We start from the raw sequence: 21,523 nt of genomic DNA on the forward strand, positions 1-21,523 counted from the left end.
AAAATTGCTAATGCAGAGAAAATCCAAAGTCAGAACCATAAATGCAATAAGAACAATGAATTTGGAGTTGAAAGTATAAATCAAACACAGAGGACATATCATAATACATGTTGTACGGAAAAGAAATAAACCTTCTCGTATAATCCTGTTGATCAAGTCTACATTCCTCCGTACGATATCGCTTTATTCCCTGAAAACACAAACGTGAGCTAGCCGGCGGGTGTGTGCCGGATACCTCTCCGATGCCTAAGTCAGCAAAATAGACAAATAGACCAAAGCTCCGTGTATTCGAGAATCAAAGTTGTGTTACCTCTCCATAGATGATGTTATGAGCTTTTATAGGTTCCGTGTGGCACAATCTTAGTAAGACTCTTACTCCTCCATGCAGAGTCCTCCTAGGAATCACATTCTTGAAAGATAATGCTTATCCCTCAACACCCCCCTCATTGCTTAAACCAAGTGAGATGGTTCTACCACGGTTGGATGTCCATACGACCGAGATAACATGGCCACGCTAAAGCCGCGGACTAGACCGAGCTCCAACTAGCTCGGTTCTTCCTTTTACTGTGCATGTACCTCGGCTGACATTCCAACTGGGTTGTCCGAAACCGTGCTATCCACAATGAGCCTAGACCGAGCTAACCAGTAGCAAGGTTCTGAGGAAAGCTCAACATACTTTGGCCCAACATAGTATGACTGAGCTAACTGCAATATGCCACGACCGAGCTAACTCTACGTGTGGTGACCGAGCTACCTGTAAAGCCCTCATAGACCGAGCTTAACTCCAAAGCTCTCTCTAGACCGGGCTATCTCCAAGCCCTTTTTACTGTGGCCCACAACGGCCCATTACCCAGCTCGGCTCAATTTTTCTATAAATTACCCTCTCACATGTATTTAGACATTCATTCTTAGAATTTTGAAAACTAGTGAAGCAGAGAGAGAGAGAATGCGAGGAGTTTTGGAGAGAGAAACAGTATCTGGGAGCAGAGTTGATATATATACGTTTATATATCAGCAACTAGAGAATCGAGAATGCTGACATGCGTAGCCAGTTTGTGTTGGACAATCTTCACTACATTTAAAAGATTTAATTCTATTGTGTACAAAACAACAACTAGAATTTAAAGAAATAAAGAAAATGAGAGAATTTGTTTGATTACAAAAATCAAACTTGAAATAATAAATAAATAAATAAATAAATAACAGATTTTATTTTGTTACAAAAACAAAATTTAAATATGATTTTAATAAATAAAACCAACACTGAAAATAAATTAAATAACTTACTTGACTTAATTTCTTCGAATTATTTTCTGATCAAGTCCAGTGTTTGACACTGTGTCCTTAAGACAGATTCGTCCTCTCCACGGTGCTATCAGAATTTGGACGTCTACCTCCCAGGATGAAATGATCTACCACAAACAATAGCAGCACTACAAATTGTTTGCTTTACGAACACACTAAGTGTTTACACTCTTTCTTTCAGAAATAAAATGCAAACAAAATGAAGAATAGAATAAGCAGAGGTGAAGTACGAAATTTCTGAATCAATTTAACATCAAATGAGGGTGGTCCTATTTATAGATGTAAATGTGGCTCTTGGTTTTAAATTGAACAGGTATGATACCTGTTGGTTTTGAATTCAAATAGATTTGAATCTGTTAATAATTCAAACAGATAGCAAAAAAGGGGAAGGGCCCTGTTTAGGTGTGCACTAATTCCAAACTAGTTTATTTCTGTTTGAAATCGGGAAGGGCCCTGTTTGGATGCACAGAAAATCCAAATCAGTTTAATTTGAATTCTTGATTTTATTTTACCAAAAATAAAATTAAATTCAAATATTTTTGGCCCAAAAAGATTAGTATTGGGCCGAACAAGCCCAACCACACACCCGCGCCCAGGCCCAGCCCGCCCGACCGGACGGCGGCGCGCGTGTGGTGATTTTTGGGTCCAATGGGTCTAACCTATTTTGCCCATAAACCTCTCCCTCTAAAACACTTGGGTACCCCTTGGGGCACACCCTAAGTACCAAACCCATGCCTTATAAACCCTTTCAAAACTTCCCACCAAATCAATGTGGGACAAGCCAATTTACAACCTTAAGGAATTTCCACCAAAACTCCATTTCCATGGAGCACACTTTGGCTTCAATTTCCCATTCACTCGGTAATGGTTTTGAGCAACCAAATATACCACGTGAATCACAACGCGGTATAGAACGCGTTACCACTTTGACCCGTGTAAATCGATGCACGGGGCCCACCTAAAAAATAGACCAAACTTGAGAAAAAATTCTGGTTTTACCCATAATTTTTCTACCATTTCCAACAGTTTGAAGTAGCCTGCCGATGAATCCCTTAATCAACCTTAACAAATCAACTCCCATGCCACTCAAAATACCAAGCTTGCCATCAAATCTCTCATTTCTCAGGCAATTAATATCTCTCTCTCTATATATACACACACAAACATATGCATATCAAGTGAATTAGGGAAATGAATTTGGTTTTGCAGATCAAGGACATGGTATTGAAGGCATCAGGGGTGTACCGGAACTGCAATCCGTGCATAACGACGACTTAGCATCAATGACACAACAAGGGCTACGTGGAGTCGTTGACGTCGGAGAGATTCCGGTACTGGAGAATAGTGAGCTCGGATTCCAATTCCATGGTGTCGAGGCAATAGGGGAAGAATATAGAGGCAAGGCTCAAAGGACTTTCGAGCAGCCATTGAAGGGAGTGAAAGTGAGATTTGGATTTAGAGAGAAAAGAAAAAGACGTAATAGGAAAGAGAGAGAGAGAAAGATGAGGTTTGATTTGAGAGAGTCAAATTTCTCTGTAATATGTAAGTGTAGGATTGAGGGATCTTAGACATTATAAAATAATATTATGAATTTCTTCCATCACTAAAAATGAGAGAAGAATCTTAAATTAATTTTCTCTTCAATTAACGGGTCAAATATTATAACGTTTAAGTTTATTTATTAAAATTTTAACAAACTAAAACGGGATAAAATACAAAAAAAAAATAAAATAAAAACAAAAGTAAAAGTAAAAATAAAAATAAAAATAAAAATAATAAATCAAATTTGAACGGGCTCTTATTTGCGATTCTGTTAGTTTTCAGTCCTACCTAAGCAGCACTGCTGAAATTATAATGATAATAATCTACAGTAGGTGGATATCCCTACAACGCACTCTTTCTTTTATTCCCTCATAAATTCCCCCAAACCAAGGAAAATATTCCACCATCCCTTCCTCTATTTCCATTTTTCTTTCTCTCTCCTGGAAATTCCTTCTCTTCTTTCGTACATCAAAGTTTGCGCATGTTAGTCTCCCTAGTTTGCCCTTCAAAGTTTGAACCAGAGGTGGGGATTCCAGTTATGAGGTCTCTGCAAACTTACCTGAAAGATTGACAATATTCCTTGTGATCCAGTAATTCCCAGCTAAATGGGTATTTATTATTTTGTTGATTTATTCAGCTCTTCTGCAGATTTCTGTTAGATTTACAACCCCACAAAAATTTCATGTGAATTTCACGAATCATGCTTATTGACATTTGAATTTCAGTTATCTCAAATGTGTGATCTGATCTGTGTGTGTGTGTGTGTGTGTGTGTGTGTGTGTGTTTGGATGGTTGAATAGACATTTTAGTTTGCATGTTGAAATTGATTACTGGTTCTGGGTTCCTATTTTATATTATTTTTGTTAGTTGAGCCAATGTGATAATTGTCTTAGGCAATTCAACGAACAACTTATGGACCTGTAGCTAATACTGTAAAATTTTCGTAAATTAGAACAGCCAAAAATTCAAAGCCATGCTAAGTTTATGAATATTCGGGTTTTCTATTTGCTCGAGGTTATTGGTTGCTACATGTGCTTGAATTGAAGTCAGTAGGATAGGGCATGTGAAGGAAAAATCCACTTCAGATGCAGTGTTTTCGGTTCCATGACCGTGCATGTTTGTGTTCTGGTGTTGGTGTGATAAAGCAGTAGCTCTTCTATTAGCTTGATAGACCCATTTCATAATTGCTTAAATTTTGTTGGGACAATTAGTGGTTTCAATTTTTCTCAGTGGGCTTGCCTCTTCACATGGGACAGTTAGTGGTCTGACATGGTATCAAGTTTCATCACCCCTGGATCTTGTTCTCTCAATAGGTTGGTCTCTTCATGTGGGACAATTAGTGGTCTAACATGGGTATCGAGTTCAAGTGTTCTCTCAGTCTATTTACCTCTCCACATGTGATATGGGGTCGCACGTGAGGAGTGTTGCTTGTTGGGTCAATTTCCTCATAGGTCAAGCTTTTGAGACAATTGATGATCTAACATGTAGTTGTGTTGGCTGGGACTCTTGAAAAGCTATTTGTTGTATTTTTTTTTTCTTCTTTCGTTTTATGCTGTTTTCATGTCATTGGTAGCTAGAATCACTTAATATGGTGTGCACGTACATGCTTGTTAAATGATAGAATTTTTATTTATGATCTTTAGATAAAGTATTGAAAATTTCATAGAAACTATCAAAGCTATTGAACCATCAAGCTTGTTCAATTTAGTTCTGCACTACTTCAAATTTTATAATTTTGCTTTATTTTAATGGTTCATTTTTTCGCCATCTTAATCTTGTTCTGTTTCTTTTGCAGTGTCCAAGATGAACTCTGCAGACTTTGTAGAGTTGTCTAATGATGACAAGATTGGTGAGTCAAGTGGAACAGATAGTAAAAAGGGGCTGGATTCTGTTTTGGGAACAACTGAATTGAAAGGGAATACTAAGAGCAAGAAAGTTTATCGGAAATCCAAAACACAATCTGCAAGACAAAAATCTGAGGAGAGCAGAAGCTCAGTTGCGCATAGTGTAAGCCGAAATGACTCCAGTGTTTTAGATCAAGGGTGTTCCACTGTTGATGAGTCAGGCCCTTCTTCTGTTCCTTCTTTTTGTCCAGCTCCAATTTGTCGGCAATTCTGGAAAGCTGGGAACTACGACACAGGACAGGGTTATAAAACCCAACTTAAAAGTATGAACCTGTCAAATATTACATTTAAAAATTGCCTGATTTATTTATGCAGACAAAAGAGAAAGGAGAATTGGGAAGGATGTCAATGTGTACATGGTCTAACTATGTGACGTGATCATCTGACTAATTATTATTACTACTATTATTGTTGTTAACATGTTGATTATTATCTAGTTTGGCTTCCAATTGTTAGATCAAGTATCAAGATGAACCCAATTTCCTTGTGGAATCTTTACTAGCAAGAGTGAGTAAATGATCTAGTGGAAATGACAATGGGAAAAACTTTAGGTACATAGGAGTAGAAAATATGATAAAGTAAATAAAGAAGCTGTATTAGAACTATATAGTTGTGTCTCTGTGCTCTGCTATTGATCAAATTGTTTCTGAGAGCACCTTTCTGAATCTGGTTTACAGATGGGAAAAATCATTTACGTGTGCACCCCATGTTCCTTCACTCAAATGCCACCTCACATAAGTGGGCATTTGGTGGTATGCTTCATTTACATTTCTTCTTTGTTTTGTTTTGTTTTATTTTTTTTTTTGACAAAATGCTGATTTCTTTGTTAATGAATATTATGTTTAATCCATTTCTTGTTGATTCTTGCTTGCAGCTATAGCAGAGTTGCTTGACAATGCTGTTGATGAGGCAAATTCCTATCTATTCCTACTTGAACTGCTCTGTTATGTCTTGAATTGAAATGTTTAGATTGGAAGAAAGTCAAAATAACCCATATATGAATCAACCTGGAAAACTATACTGTATATGTTTTATTTAGAACATAGAGTATTAAAAGTTTTTCAGGCTACACTCTTTTCTTAGATGTTTTCCTTCTGAAGATATACATTTCATAATGCTAAGTTCCCCTTTTCATTTGCATTTCCTTTTTCGTTTTAATGTGAACATTACAACTCAAGTATGTTATCTTTTTTAATGTGAAAAGAGGCTGTAGCATATGGTTCACAATTCAATTCTGGTCAAGGGTAATTTATAACTATTCAATGATGTGCATTGTGTGGAATAGATTCAAAATGGGGCTACTTTTGTTGTTATAGACAAGACTACAAATCCACGGGATGGAAATCCAGCCTTGCTCATTCAAGGTAATTATGCATTTGAAACTTCCTCGAGTATCACAGTTGGATGTTAATATAATATTGGAAACTTTCCAGTTTGTTTATTGTTCATAAACAAGGATAAAATTCTTGTTTTTGAATTTTTGTTTATCTATTTCTTCATGCTCCGGACAAGACGACGGTGGTGGAATGGATCCGAAAACTATAAGGCGTTGTATGAGCTTTGGATTTTCAGATAAGAAAATGAAATCCGCCATTGGGCAATGTATGGATACTATCTTGTTAACTTTACCTTTATCATGCTTTCCTTTCTTTTGGTACTAATTGGTTGGTTTTAGCATTTCAGATGGAAATGGGTTCAAGACAAGTTCTATGAGACTTGGAGCAGATGTTGTTGTGTTTACCCGTCACTTGAGAGAGAGGTTTGTGCACAAGAACATAACTCTTTTACCTGTCTGAATTGTTTTTGTCAGATTACTCATTTTATAATAATCTATTCAGATACCAAAAGAGAACAAGAGATGCAATAATCTATAATGAGAATGTGATCATTGATATATGTGGAATCATTTCTTGAACTGGTATTTGTTCCATAACGTAATCAAAGTAGGATTATTATATAGGTCCGTAGCTCTTGTATTCGACTTCCTTAAGGTTGATAATACTTCTCTTTTGATCAAGCCCAATATAGAAGTTTCTGGTCATCTCTGTTTAAGCTATTTGGTTATGTCTTGTTGACTTTGGAATTCCATTCAAATTGGTATTGTATTCATGACCAGGACACTGACTCAAAGCGTTGGATTCCTCTCTTACACATTTTTAAGACAAACAGGTCATGACAGAATAGTAGTACCACTGGTGAGTTGGACATTTAAGTATAAGTACCATTTTTTTTTCTTTTTCTTTCCCATAACGATTATTTCAATGTATGTTTTGCCAATTGACTATAATTGCAGAAATCTGTGCTAATTTTTCGAATTGAAAATTAGGTGTATGAATTACCTTATCCATCCGTTACACATCTGGCACGCTTGCAGACATGCCTGCAACCACCTTTTGGGGAGTTCTGTTGTGGAGATAAAAAATAATAGGCTGATAGCAACTTAACAATGTGTTGCTTTCTGGTTGTCACTGTATAAATGCGTGTGCGAACATCTATTGAGAAAAAAAGGAACTGGGTTAGTAGTCTCATGATAATCCATCAATGACTGTTTGAGAAACTGAAATTGAGTACTGCCATTGATGACCTGTTTGGATGTCTTATCTTGGCTGGTTAGAATTTTGGGTCCTGTTTCCAAATTAAATTAGGTAGACGACATTCCACAAACAGATTCATATATTCTTTGCTTTCTGCCTCACATTATGAGTGGGCTTTCCTGGCCTGCGCTTTATTCTTGCATCAGATATCCAAAGAGTCTATTTAAACATGGTTCCATGATCCATCTATCTTGACTAACTGTTGGCTTTCCTTTGGGTCACCCTACAACTTCCTATCTTCTCATGGTTAGGTATTTTTGCAAAAAATTATTACAGGTGGATTATGAATTCAATGAATCAACTACAAAATTGGAACCCATACTTTCTTATGGAAAAGAACATTTTTCATCTAATCTGTCTGTGCTACTGCAGTGGTCTCCATATCTGACAGAAGAAATAATGCTGAAGCAGGTAAGGTTCAAAACACTTTGGCTTTAGAATTTTACAGTAATAATGGTAATAGGATTAATATTAGTGATGACCATTTCATGTTTCTCATTTGCATGCTGCTTTTGCTGATGATATTTGAGATGTTGTTAAGTCTGTTAGCCTCCTTGCTTAGTGACGGAAAATAAAGAATGGGATGGGGTTTGGTTCTCAAGTCAAAAATTTGAATTAATTACGTGTGTGATAAGACTATATGAAATTTTCAAATGAACATTTAAGATTTATATGAACTCTCAAAATAAGAATAAGTATGTTTTTTCTGTTTTACTTATTTATTTGTTTGTTTTTTGTTCCTACACTAATTTTTCTCCCTGTTGTAGACATGGAACTTTTATGTTATTAGTTATGTATATAAATTTTAAACGTGAAACTACTTCCATTAGGGAACTGCCAGAAATTCTCATGTTTCTTGATGTATCAATATCTGTTATGTCTCTCCCACCATTTCAAGCTTCAATCCGTGCAATTTGATATCCTTATTAACCCGGTGGGCAGTTTGATGATATAGGGAATCATGGAACAAAGATTGTAATATACAATCTTTGGTTAAATGACAATGGGGATATGGAACTAGATTTTGATTTGGATGCGGAGGTACCTTTCATCCTTTTGCTCTTACTCCTTTCTGTTGGATCTTTTAAGTTATGTTTATCATGTAGCCTACTTGTAAGTAATACCATGTTGCAGGATATTCGTGTTATTGCAGACCCAAAGCTGCTTCAAACTGGTTGCCGTCCAAATCAAGTTTCTGACCAGCATATTGCTAACCTTTACCATTATTCACTCCGTGTAAATTTATAGTTTACATTATGAAGTTGATTAATAGAGTGGTCTCTTCTTCCCTTCATGGTTTTAAAATCAAGTTCTTTTTCAAGATACACAGGTATATTCTTCCATTTTGTACCTACGGGTACCTCAAAGCTTCAAAATAGTTCTGCGGGGACGAGTTGTCGAACATCATAATATTGCCAATGATCTAAAATTTCCTGAGTTTATATTGTATAAGCCTCATGGCGGGAACATGGAGGTTTGTATTAGCTTGTTTATGAATGTCCATTACAGTTGTCACTACTTGCATCTTATAAGTTGTTTTACATTTCTGTCACACTTGGCTGTAGCCGCTTCCTGTATGGTTTTATGGTATAATGGTTGTGTCTGTATAGTTGATTAATACTTCACAAGCTGATTAATTACAGGAACATGTTTTTTTTCAAATTCAAGTAAACAGTGATATTTTCTAAATATATTATTTTCAAGAAGAAAGAACACTATAAATGAATCAATTAAGCACGGGTACTCCAAAAATAGTGCCGTACACGCACCGGGTGCGGGTACGGGTACGGGTACGGGTACGGGTGCGGGTGCGGGTGCGGGTGCACGTGTAGCGGGTACGGCAAAAAGTAGTCGAGTACGTCTGCCTCAGTCGGGTACGGCATGGGTATGGCTCGGGTACAGAATGGGTACGCCTTTGGTATGTTTTGGGTACGGCGGGGGCAGAAATCAAATTTTCTGAAAAATTGAGGGGTACCGGAGCAATATTAAGAAAAATTTAAAACAAAAAAAGAAAAAATGTATATACGAATTTGGCCTAATCTCATCACTTTTGCCCTAATCTCATCGAAGCAAAGAGGCGACTTCGACCATCACTCTCGTCTTCGACTTCGACATAGAGATCGACTTCGACCCTCGTCTTCGACTTCGACCCAGAGATCGACTTCGACTTTGACTTCGACCCAGAGATCACCCTCGTCTTCGACTTCGACCCACGGCATCGGGTACAACTCCTTTGCCTTCAGAGAGGTATAATCTCTTCATCTTTGTTTTTTTTCTTGTTTCTTGTTTCTTCTTCAGAGAGGTATAATTTGATGTTGATGTAGAACCAAAAAAAAATTAGAGAGGTATAGAACCAAGTTATTCAATCATATTTAGAACAAAAAAAAAAAAAAAAGATCAAAAAAATTAATAAATTAGAACACAAATATATTAATAAAAAATTAGAACCAAGTTAATAAATTAGAACACAAATATATTAATAAAAAATTAATAAATTAATAAATTAGAACCAAGTTATTCCTTTGCTTGGATTATGGACTGCATTGGTGTTGGTTATGTTGAATTCAAATATATTAATATTTTTGTCTTTTAGTTTTATAGTTCTCTTTTTAGTTTTGATATTTAACTTCAATTTGTAGGTTGGATCTTTTAACCATAATTATAAAAAATAAAAAAATAATAAAAAAATATCGGCGTACCGCAGCCGTACCCTACTTTTTTGGGGTTTTGCCGTATCGGCGTACCCGTACTGTACTCGTACCCGCACCCGTGCAACGATTCATTAATTTTGACTAAAGATCTTATATCTGCTCTTTTATAGATATATAAATAGAGAACAATACTGCGTCTGTTTCAAACTTTTTTTAAATGCCTGCCTTAAATTCATGCATCACATGCTTGCTTTGTTGAATAATTGTGGTTGTTAAAAATATTTGGCAGAGACTGGACATGGTGTGGGCTTTTAGATTGACTATTATTACTAACATAAGTCTGTTCTTGTTTATTATCTAATGCTCTATTGTTTCAATCGGAAGCCCCTTCTCTCACAATGCCTGTTGGGTTTATTTTCAGGCAGTTGTTACTACTATAGGGTTTTTGAAGGAAGCTCCACGTGTAAATATACATGGGTTCAATGTCTACTATAAGAACCGTCTTATATTGGTGAGGGATATTCTCTTACAACTTAAAATCATCTCATAAGTTGTAAGATTCATTAGAGCAGAATCACTCTTCTCGATAGCACCCTCTTCGTGTTTGATGTGGTGTATATGGAGGGAAAGGAAAAGGAAAAGAAGATCCTTGAAAATGTAGAGAGCTCCATTTTCTATTTCACTGGAGCAATGGCTATTTATTTATTTAATGCTTTTTGGCAAAAAAGCCAAAAAGCCAACAAATTTAACCCCATTAGCAAAACATCACGTCATACATATCAATCAATTGCTTTTCCCCTCACAACTATCTATTCAACTAGAAAATCCATTTCAAACACTAACTTTTTTTGCCTCATAAAAAAGCTAAAAAGCCAAAAATCCACTAAAAAGGCCAAGTTCCCAAATGGGCACTTAATAGGTTTTTTGTGCTTAACTTTCATTAGTATCTTCTATGGCAGCCATTTTGGCGTGTAGTCAAGGAAACAACCAGCAGTCGTGGAAGAGGAATTGTTGGTGATAATCATTGCTCCACTTATCTTGTTACATCAAGTTTTTCAGTTTTAGTGGATAGTTGATGAGTGATGTTATAGTATTTTGTAGGTGTTCTTGAAGCAAATTTTGTTGAGCCTACTCACAATAAGCAAGATTTTGAGAAGACTTCCCTTTTTCAAAAGCTTGAAGCCCGATTAAAGGAGATGACATTGGAATATTGGTAAGCTTCCATTTGCAAGGTTTTAAGCCTTATCCCAGTGAAAATTATGGGAAGTGAATTTGGATTATTTAATTCCACGAAAAGTCAAACAGAGATGTTTTTGTTCAAACTTCAAATTGAACAATCATTTCATGACATTAAGACAAATGTAGGTGAGTTGCTTGCTAGCTGGGTTAGTTTCTAATGGCTAGATAATATCACAGGCATTTCAATGATTCTTGTTTTTATCAGCAACGATAAATTCAACTGATTTATATTTATATTTTATCAACATTAGAGTACCGAGTAATATTGTGGTAAAACTTTAATCATCATTCATCACTTTATATTGTTCAAAGTATCAAAACTCTATGATTTTGAAAATGAGTATGGAGTTTTAAGTTGGACTGGTTTCCTTGTGATGTATTTCTGATTGTTGATACTCTTAGTTCTTCTCTGTCCTAGGTATGAGTTTTGTTTTTATTTCTATTTGCATCTTATTCCTAAGGCATTTTTCTGCTGAATCTTGGTAGGAATTTCCATTGCGGATTGATTGGTTATCAGCAAATGAAAAAATCTCCACCAGCACCCAAGCCTTCTCAGGAAACACGTTCATTTAGGGCACATAGTTTCATTGAACAACCTGTGTTACTGAATCACAGGTCCTCTGTAACTGACAATGCGGGACCACTTTCTTCTGCAGTTGAATCTTTTGAAGATACGGTAGCCACTCCTTCAAAGAGGAAAGAACAAAATCCTGCAGGGGAACTCGAACATGTAAAAAGGCACACAGGATCAAGGTCCTATTCAACTGATACCCAGCACATTGGAGTAAATCAGGTTTGTTTACGATGCTGATCATGGTTCGAATCAATTGGAATGCCATCTTTTGTGCTTAGTGCCGACATTTATGGACCAAAGTTATTTATAAACCACTTATAATAAAGGGTCAGGGGGATGGTTTGTTTATTTGGTTGCCACCAAAAAGATATCTTTCTGAAATGCTGAATTGATACTCTTTTCTGTTACTGATTGAGAAGTTGGGTTCAAACATTAAATATTAAACTGAGCAATGCTAGGGACCCTAGAAAAATACCAAATATTCTGCACAATACCCACATGGGTGTGGGTCCATGTGAGTATTGTGTAAAATATTTGGTAATTCGTTCAGGGTCTCTAGCATTTTTGATAAATAAAATTAATAAATTGAGGTAAAAGTAATAAACTAACAACATTTTCTACTTCCATTGGAATGCCATATTTCAGAAGTAGTAAATTTTCCCAAGTAGTAAAAGAACACATTTGCTACACACAGCTGAAGAAACTCTATGAGAACTATCTGATGTGGTGGGGAATTTGTGTTTGGTTGTTTTTTGTGGATTGTTTTCCCTTTTTCTTTGCTAAGTGAAGTATTCTATTTGTTATTTATACGTGACTCTGTGTCCATATTCTATGCTTGTCAACCGCTTTATCTCTTTATTATTTGTGGTATCTACTGAAAGAGGTATTGGATTCTCTAATACTTGCTTGTTTGTATTGTATTGTAGCCTACCCCTGAGCATGAAAATCAGTTGCAGGACGACGAGTTTACCAGCCTGATGCAAGAAAATGAAAAGCTCCAGACACAGTAAGTACAGAACAGGTTGTAATTTTGCATGATTACTTTTGGAGCTTACTGTAGATCAGGTTGGACCATTTGGATCGTCTAGATTTACTAATTTCTATTTGTCTGAACTTGATCCTCTACTCTTGCAACGTCAACACCAGCAAGAGTTTAGGATTCACTATATAGTATGTCTCACACTATGAGCCAAAATGGCATTGGGCTTTCCTGCTTATGTGTAGTTTGAGCTAGCTTCACTTTTGGCTAGTGGTCTTAAAGCATCCGATGGATACACTAACGACTTTGTTAGTGCCAGCTCTTAAATAAGTTAGCGAGAAATTGCAATTACTTCTCTCCAATGCAGTTGCTAGCACAGCTCCAAACACTGTCAGAGACTAAACCGTTTGTTTTCTGCAGCGAGCCTCCTAGAATACTTGAGAGAGAGAGAGAGAGAGAGAGGACCTGACACAATATATCCTTTTTACTTTTGTTGTTTACACACACTTTAGTTCCTCCATTGCAGCACCCATTCACTACCTAAATATAGGAACATTTAACACACAAAATTGAGTCACACTTTTATCACTCTTTGTCAGTTAACACACATTTTAACATCTCTGTTAGAGATGCTCTTAAAGTCCTTGCTTAATCAAATTCTTCTTTTTGACCATCCCAAGTCGGTCTTGATCATCAATCTTGTTATTCACATGAGTGGATGAACTTTGGCTATAGGATAAGTTCCAGCTCAGCTTGGACTACAATTCTTTAGTTTTGAAATACCCTTGACTGTCTGAGCCCAGCCCCGACTTGCTCCCCTACCATCACTATTGCTTGAACTAAACATCTACAATTAATATGGTCCACACCTGACTTAATGTACTCTTCCTCATTTTAAATTTTGTAGATAAAACTGTTTGTTTGTGTTTTTCAGGCTATTGGAATTGGAGAGAAGCGAGGAATGTCTTACTCTAAAGGTACTTCACATTATATACAGTAAATCATTTGATGAATTGCAAATCAAAGAAATTCACATTACTGTTTTCAATCCATTATGATTTGCAAATTTGGCATTTCATGTTGTCCATTTTAAAACATCCAGCCAGCTGTAGAAAATTTGTGTAGGTCATCGTTTGACAGAAGCCTACGATCACTGTCCAAGCCCTAGCTTCAATTTTGTCAACCAAATTAAGGAAACAAAACTGCCTTTAGCTTTGGCACGGTTAGAAATGTAACTTTTGATAGTTTTCTTGTATTTCAGTTACAATTACTTTGTCAATTTTGGTGCAGGTGCGACAACTTAGGAAAGAACTAGGTGACATTCAGTCCGAGTACGCGAGACTGGTGGCTGAATCGGAATCAATGAACATAGTTAAGGATGAGAAAACTATAAATGGATAATATCTTTGGATTTTATTTTTTGTGGTAAATAACCTGATGTTTTTGTACATTGTTATCACAAAATCTATATATCATTTTGGAGTACTAAATAGTTGAGCACGTCATAGTTTTGGTTTGGGAGTTTCTAAATACACCGTTTTGTACAATTGGGTGCAGAGAGATATTTTGAAGCGTATTTTAGAACCCTTTTGGTTCCTAGCCAGCTGTGAAGTATGAGTATGAGTACTGGTATTGATACGATACGAGTATGGTAAAATCTAAAAAAAATATAGTGTGGCTATGGCTAGGTACTGCTATAATTTTTTTTTTAATTTTTAGTTTGAAGTAATGTAAAAATTAGTTAAATGGTTAAATTTGTTAAAATCTAACCTATAATTTACATTTAATACCAAAAGTAAAGGTATAAATTAAAATTAATTGTCATTATATTAAATATTTATAAAAAAAGGTCATTATATTAAATAACTTATAAATTATAATTTAATTTTAAAATTATATTAAACATAAAAATAAAAATAATAAGGAAGTCTAATGAAATTGATTTTATAAAATATTTTTTCAATTGAGGTATGGTACGGTTTAGGTATAATTAAGTATTTCTAGATACGTCAAAAATTTAGAAGGAAAAATTTAAGTATGTGTTTCGTGTATCCAGTATGTATGCAGAAGTATTATATAAAGTATCAATATTTAGGCCTCGTTTGGGAATATGTTTTTTTAGTAACTTTTTGATTTTTTTGACTAAAATGTGATGTAAAAAAAAATAGTATGTTTGAGATGATTTTTTAGCTTTTTATGAAAAGATGTGCAAAAAGTAGAGAGAAAATGAAATATTTGACTTTTTGGTATGAGTTATTGGCTTTTTAATTTTTTTAATAACTTTTTGACTTTTTAACTAAATCGGTCACTTCTCAAACAAGACCTAGAATATTAAGTATAACATATTTATCGAAGTACCTTGTTTCATAGCTAGCCAGGAATTCATGTTGTCATCTTATGTAAATGGGGTAGAATATAAATAACATCGATTTTTGGGACAAGTTCGTTTTGTGAGTTTCATTAATTGTCTATGACTTTGCATTTGTGTTTTGAAGGTAGCTGTTAATATGTTATATTACAACATAGGTTGATGTCTTTCCATAGATTTCAATTTGAGGTCGATGTCTTCCCATAGAATTGAACTTGTGACTTCACATTCCTTGGGCTATTGCCCGGGTCTAATCTTAGTTTAGATCCTAGTTTGGGTGTTTTGACAATAAGTCAAAAAAAAGTCAAAAATCAACTTTTAATTTATTTTAGGTTACATCACCGTTTACTTAAAATAGTGAAAAAAATTTAAAAAGTATAAAAATTAATTTTTAACCATCTTTTTAAAACAGTCTACGTTATCGATATCGAAATTTGGCACTATCTAAAAAAAAAATATATATATTTGACGCCATGTGAAAGGAGCTATCATAATGTAACAATGTCAAACTGTGTCATACTTGAGATAAGATTTGATAATTATAAAATTTACAACTCACATTCTCTCTCCCTCTTTTACGATAAGTTCACATATTATATTTACATTTAAAATTGTGAAGAAAAGAAATGACATTTGTACCATTGAAATACAGTTATTAAATTATAACATTTTGATATGTAATATCAAAATATGAATTTGACATTAAATGATCACACATGTTCTTGGGTTTCTCCTACCAAATCATTTTGGTTTAGGGTGGTTACTAGTCAGCAATTCCACCAATGTTAGCTTTGGTTAGGTCAACAATTAGGCATGGTTTGCTTGCTAAAGTTTTGTTTTAGGGAAATTATAGTTCGCCGCTATCTTCTTAAAATAATTACAGATTCATAAAAAAGAAAAGGGAATTTGACTATAAACCCCTTTTACCTTCCTTTCATTGTTAAAAGGACTAAGAAAAAAATTAAATTTTCTAAACCCTTTCATAATTATAAAATCTTGCATAAAGGACAAAATTTATTATTTAAATATTTTTTCAGACTATTATACCCTCAACTAAATCTTCCCACCTGCTCTACCTTCTTGGTCTCTATGACTCTGGCCAGCCAAAATCGAGTTCATCTAAGCCTAAGATTCATTCAATCTTTGACCTAGAACACTGACCTAGTTCAAGCAATCACAATCTGACCTGTGTATTTGAATTGAAGCTTAGTTTGAAGCTTTAATCTAATTTGCGTCTGTTAAGAAACCAAGGACTTCATCGCAAAATTGATCCGATTCGACAATCAACCTGAATTCAAGCTTCTGGAACTCGCGATTACGAACTGGAGTCCTTCGCGATCTGACATTGGGTTCTCTCTTGTGACTCGTTGTTTTTTGAGTCAACTTCGATGAGAACTTTGGATTTCAAATTCTAATTGGAATTGCGATGACCACGAGTTCGCAATGACCACGTGGAGAAGAGTGCGGGTGGAGTTGTTTGGTTATACATATTTTTTTAAACACAGATTTGAGTTTTGAATATATGTATATGTATATATATATATATATGTGTGTGTGTATGAGTGTTGTTGAACACATGTATTTTTTTCATTGAGATTTGTGATTGTTGATCGAGTTTTAGAAATTTTTTTTCTCAATTAGATATGTTGATTTGTTGATTAATTTGTTTTGTTTTTGTTTGTTTGTTTGTTTTTTATTTATTTTTGTTGTTTTTTATCTAATTTCATTTGACAGAACCAGAGTAAAATTTTACTCTGGTTCTATTGCTCTGTTTTTTTTCATTTGACTGAACCAGAGTAAAATTTTACTTTTATACAGAGTAAAATTTTACTTTTGTGTAGAGTCTAACATTTTACTAGTTTTTCAGAGTAAAATTTTACTTTTATACAGAGTAAAATTTTACTTTTAGTTTCAGAGTGTAACATTTTACTCTTATTCAGAGTAAAATTTTACTTTCATACAGAGTAAAATTTTACTTTTAGTTTCAGAATGTAAAATTTTACTTTTATACAGAGTAAAATTTTACTTTTATACAGAGTAAAATTTTACTCTAAAATATATAGTGAAGATGACTTAATAGGAGATGTGATAGATATGAGAGTAATATAGTAAAAGAAACAAGTTTTAAAATATTAAAGGGTTTTGAAAGTACTTATATAATTCTCGTCCTTTTGAAAGACAAATTAGATAGTGAGGGGGTATCACCAAATCCTCCCAAAAAAAACTTAAAACTTTAATTATTATAATTTGTAAAATTTATCACTGATCTGATTTTTTTTTTTTTTCAACTTATACACTGAATTGTAGTTCTCCAAGTTTTTTCACACTATATGAAACAGAAAGTTTAAGCATGAAATTGGGACGGGTGGTCCAAAGTTAAAAATGAAAATCTTGGATATTAGGGAACGGGATAATTTTTAATTAATTAATAAAATCAAATAATATTTTCCCATGTGATTTGATGGTATAAAAGGATTTTTAATTAAAAAAGAAGAAGAAGTGGTATTCACCAGTCACCTTCAAAATTTGTATATAATTAATATAGTGAAGATATAGAGCTCCACTAGTAGAGTTCTAAATAGAACTCTATTTATGTGGTAAGGTTAAAAAAAAAAAAAAAAAATTAGTACAAAACATCATATCATAGTGGGACTCATCACAATTAGAGCTGAGTAATGTTATAGACCACTAATTTACCATCACTAATACCACCACTAGTGAGGTGGTAATTAAAAAAAAAAAAGAAAAAAAAAAACAAGGCACAAAATACATGTGGCAGTGGGTACTGCCGCATCATTAGAGCCACCATTAATTAGTGGTCTAAAGCATTTTTGTTTTTGTAATTAATATACAGTGGTGATCATTAATGATACATAGCTCTAATACTAGAGCTCTAGTGAAATGAAAGAGAGGGCGAGTAGAGAGAGATAGGGAGAGGAGTGTGGGCTCCCTCTTCAAATGAAATTCTTCACATTATTAGAGTTACATTAGAGCTCTCAAATTAAAGCTCCCAAACATTATTTATAAAAAAAATCAAAACATTACATCAATGAGTGGAGCACACCCATTAGAGCTCTTGATTTAGAGTTCTCAAATATTTTTTATATATTGGAATCCCTTGACTGTCGCTGGCTGAGTGGCTGTTTAATACTTTTGTTATAAAATATAATAATATTATCATGTTTTTGTATATATTAAATTGTATTTATTATTTTATTTGTTAACACAATATTTGTATAATCTCTAATATTATTCTAACAATTAAATGGAAACATCATATGATAAAATAAAATTGTAAAAATAAATGATTATTGCTCTATAAAATCCAAGCATTATTTAGCATAAGCTAAATAAGTATATTTATTTGGGTCACATTATTTTTTTATTTTTTTTATACATCTTTTTATAAAAATTTAAAAAATATATTGTCAAAATTAGAAAGAAAAAAAATCGAATTAAAACCTAACTCAAAAATTACTTAACTGATGAGTTACCAAATCCTGATTGGCTTTGGCAACCCGAATTGTCCATTCTGATCAACATCACTAGAGAGAAGAATTGGACTGCACTCAACTCTATATATGTTATTATTATCAAGTTGGTTTCTTCATGCAATCTTATAAATGTATTGGCAGTTGTCTAATTGGAAAAAAAATCCACGCTAAGTACACACACAAAAAAATAAAAAAATATTTACATAATATGATACATATGTAAGATAAAAATATACAACCCATATAAGTGAAAACTATATGTCACGTTACAAACGATTCACTTTTATAAAAGAAAAGTTTTGTTCTTATAAAAAATCTAAACATGAAATATTATAAGAATGATGTGATAATAATATTTTTTATTTATAAATAATAGTCATTTTCAGTAATGATAGTTATTTATATAAAACATCACTCATAAATTTATCTACAGAGACGTGACAAAAAGTATTAGTTGATTGATTTCTAAACCAATCAATAATTGACATTTAACCATCCACATTATTGAAAATAAATTTATAATTGATATTTTAAGGAACTTAAGCATTACACTCCTTTGTTTTTAAGTAAAAGGTTCACCTTTAGTCATATTATTTTGTACAAAAAAAAAAAAAAATATATATATATATAATTTATCTATCTATATATTATTCTTTTTTAACGACTTGAATAATAGTCCAAGCGATCTGAACACTTAAATGTCAAAAGTGTGATGTTTTAGTTTCGAATTTATAGACATACATGAACTATGCTATAATATTTTACTTATATCCACACACATATATATACATATATAATCATACTTTTTTTTTTGGTGACAAAATTCACCTCCTCAAGGCTTCTAGTTCTAGCTAGCTTACGTGCATTTGGGTTCATATAACACCCTCACCAGAAGACTCATTGCAACCTTAAACTTCCCACATTACAACAAAAATCAATACAATGAGAGAGAGACAGAGAGAGAGAGAGCGCTTTGTTTATGAGTGAGGGAGAGAGAGAGCGCGCTCTTTGTTTATGACCCAATAATAATTCAAGACTCTGGTCTGTTTCAGTGTTGGTTGGTGGTGTGCAAAATTTGCATGCTTTATGAGGGCTGTGTCACATTTATGATCTATCAGACAAAAATTCACAGTTAGCTAATTATAATTTGTACGCAAACATCCTTGTCCCCACAAAATTGTGTTAAGATTGTTTTTTTATCTAAGTACTAAATATCCTGTTCGACCGATTTTATCACACGGTATCTCCCAAAAAAATTTTATTTTTTATTTTTATTGTTAAAAAAAAGTGTAAAAAGACTAGAAATTCTCAAGTGGTGGTAAATTAATTAAATAGTATGAACTCGACTTGTGTTTTGACTTGTTAAAAGTTCGTTCGAATTTGATTTATTAAATAAATAAATTAATTTTTAATACATTTTGAAATTTATTAAAGTTTTCAAATTAAATTTGAACAATCAATTACACGTTTGACTGAATTCATTAAGTCTAAAACTATATAACAAATACCAAATTACTCGAACTCAGTTAAGCAAAAATTCATTTGAAATTGATTCGAAAGTTTAACAAATAAGACTTAAACCAATTTTAAAACTTGTTAAAATTTTCAAATTAAAAGACTCGAACTCAGAACTTGATAACCACCAAACCAATTTGATTAAACCCGCCACAGCTAGAGGGTGGTCCGTATTTAGCATGCATCCATCTCAGTTGTTGCACATTTATGAAACTTAACAAAACCGGTTAAAATAATTGAAAATCAATTTAAGGAAAAATCTAAAGCCAAAAGATGCCAAAAGGATGGCCACATGCAAGCTGTTAGAGAGAAAAGTTAAAATTTCAAATGTTTTATGAACTCATTTGCTTCGTTGAATATTGTGTGAATAATTTTCCGATCACACTGCCAACTTAATTATTCAGTTGGAAAGTACTGACAGAATAGATGACACTTGACTGACCTGCAATAGAAAGAGAAGATACCGGCGGTGGTTCGTCCACTCGGGAACACTCCGACGATCAAGTCAGTATATCTCTCAAAGATAATCAATAGTGCTAAACTCACTGTACTGAATATAAATTGCGTATCTTAGACCCATCGGGGGTGCCTCTCTTTTATAGTTAACTCAATCTTTGTCCTACTAGAAGCCTAGCTTCAATAGACTCTTGCTCAGTGCTTTTCTTAGACTCTTCAAGAGATAAAGATAAACTTCCTAAAAGTGTTATCCTTATCCATGCTATAATCCTTCCTTGTTCTAGGACTCTTGTCCCTTATCCGCTTATCTCGGATTCCGATATCTTCGGAGATAACCTCGGCCTTGCCGAGATTACCTCAGCGTCATGACCTGGACACGTGGCACCTCGGCTGACACGTCGGCGTCACCTTGGCCACATGTTGGGACTCAGAAAATATATCCCCACAACTGCCCCCTAGGTTCTATTACCTCGGCAATCTGAGGTGATGAAACCTATATCGGTACTTCTTGCCAGTACATCGGCTTATGCCGAGCTTATCACTATAGGCCGACATGTCTTTTTAAAGATCAAGATTTCCAAGAACTTCTTCACGCGCATGAGCTGTCATGGATAACAAGTTAACCGTTTTTAGCCACGCGTCTTTTTCTTACTAGATCGGACCTGATACGCGTCTATAAATCAAATCTTTCTCACGTGCGCCGTCTGGCGCATACATTCTTCTAGGCATATTTATGACCCTTTTGCCACCGTTTCTGTTTTATCAAAATTTCTTTCTTTTTCTTGTCTTTTTCACTTTTTATTGTTTCTGAAGTTCTTTCTCTCTCTAGCTTTTGAATACGCCATTGTTCAAGCTTCCATTGCTCTGCAACTTGCTCCGTTTGCCACCTCCGGCGTGATTTC

The 21,523-nt window shown here is 34.1% G+C and overlaps 1 protein-coding gene across 12 annotated transcripts; it reads left to right on the forward strand.

Moving 5' to 3' along the window:
* Window positions 1-3,109: 3,109 nt before the first annotated feature.
* LOC114316285 (protein MICRORCHIDIA 6) lies at window positions 3,110-14,278 on the forward strand. Of its 12 annotated transcripts, XM_082922747.1 has the most exons (21): window positions 3,250-3,437; window positions 4,643-4,854; window positions 4,943-5,014; window positions 5,429-5,503; window positions 5,626-5,660; window positions 6,037-6,115; window positions 6,264-6,353; window positions 6,435-6,510; window positions 6,868-6,946; window positions 7,622-7,756; window positions 8,288-8,386; window positions 8,480-8,581; window positions 8,676-8,819; window positions 9,416-9,592; window positions 10,418-10,507; window positions 10,941-11,010; window positions 11,098-11,209; window positions 11,722-12,028; window positions 12,736-12,815; window positions 13,723-13,765; window positions 14,079-14,278. In XM_082922747.1, exons 4-21 carry the CDS (start codon window positions 5,458-5,460, stop codon window positions 14,187-14,189), a joined length of 1,875 nt encoding a protein of 624 aa, XP_082778873.1. In that variant the 5' UTR covers window positions 3,250-3,437; window positions 4,643-4,854; window positions 4,943-5,014; window positions 5,429-5,457; the 3' UTR covers window positions 14,190-14,278. The 12 variants fall into 12 exon arrangements, with proteins under 12 accessions (XP_082778862.1, XP_082778865.1, XP_082778867.1 ...); XM_082922736.1 differs by having other exon boundaries at window positions 3,110-3,456; window positions 4,643-5,014; XM_082922739.1 differs by having other exon boundaries at window positions 3,110-3,456; window positions 4,643-5,014; window positions 10,956-11,010.
* The last annotated feature ends 7,245 nt before the right edge of the window (window positions 14,279-21,523 follow it).

Source organism: Camellia sinensis, chromosome 4 (assembly GCF_055761805.1).
Source record: "Camellia sinensis isolate YWXY chromosome 4, ASM5576180v1, whole genome shotgun sequence".
NCBI lineage: Eukaryota > Viridiplantae > Streptophyta > Magnoliopsida > Ericales > Theaceae > Camellia > Camellia sinensis.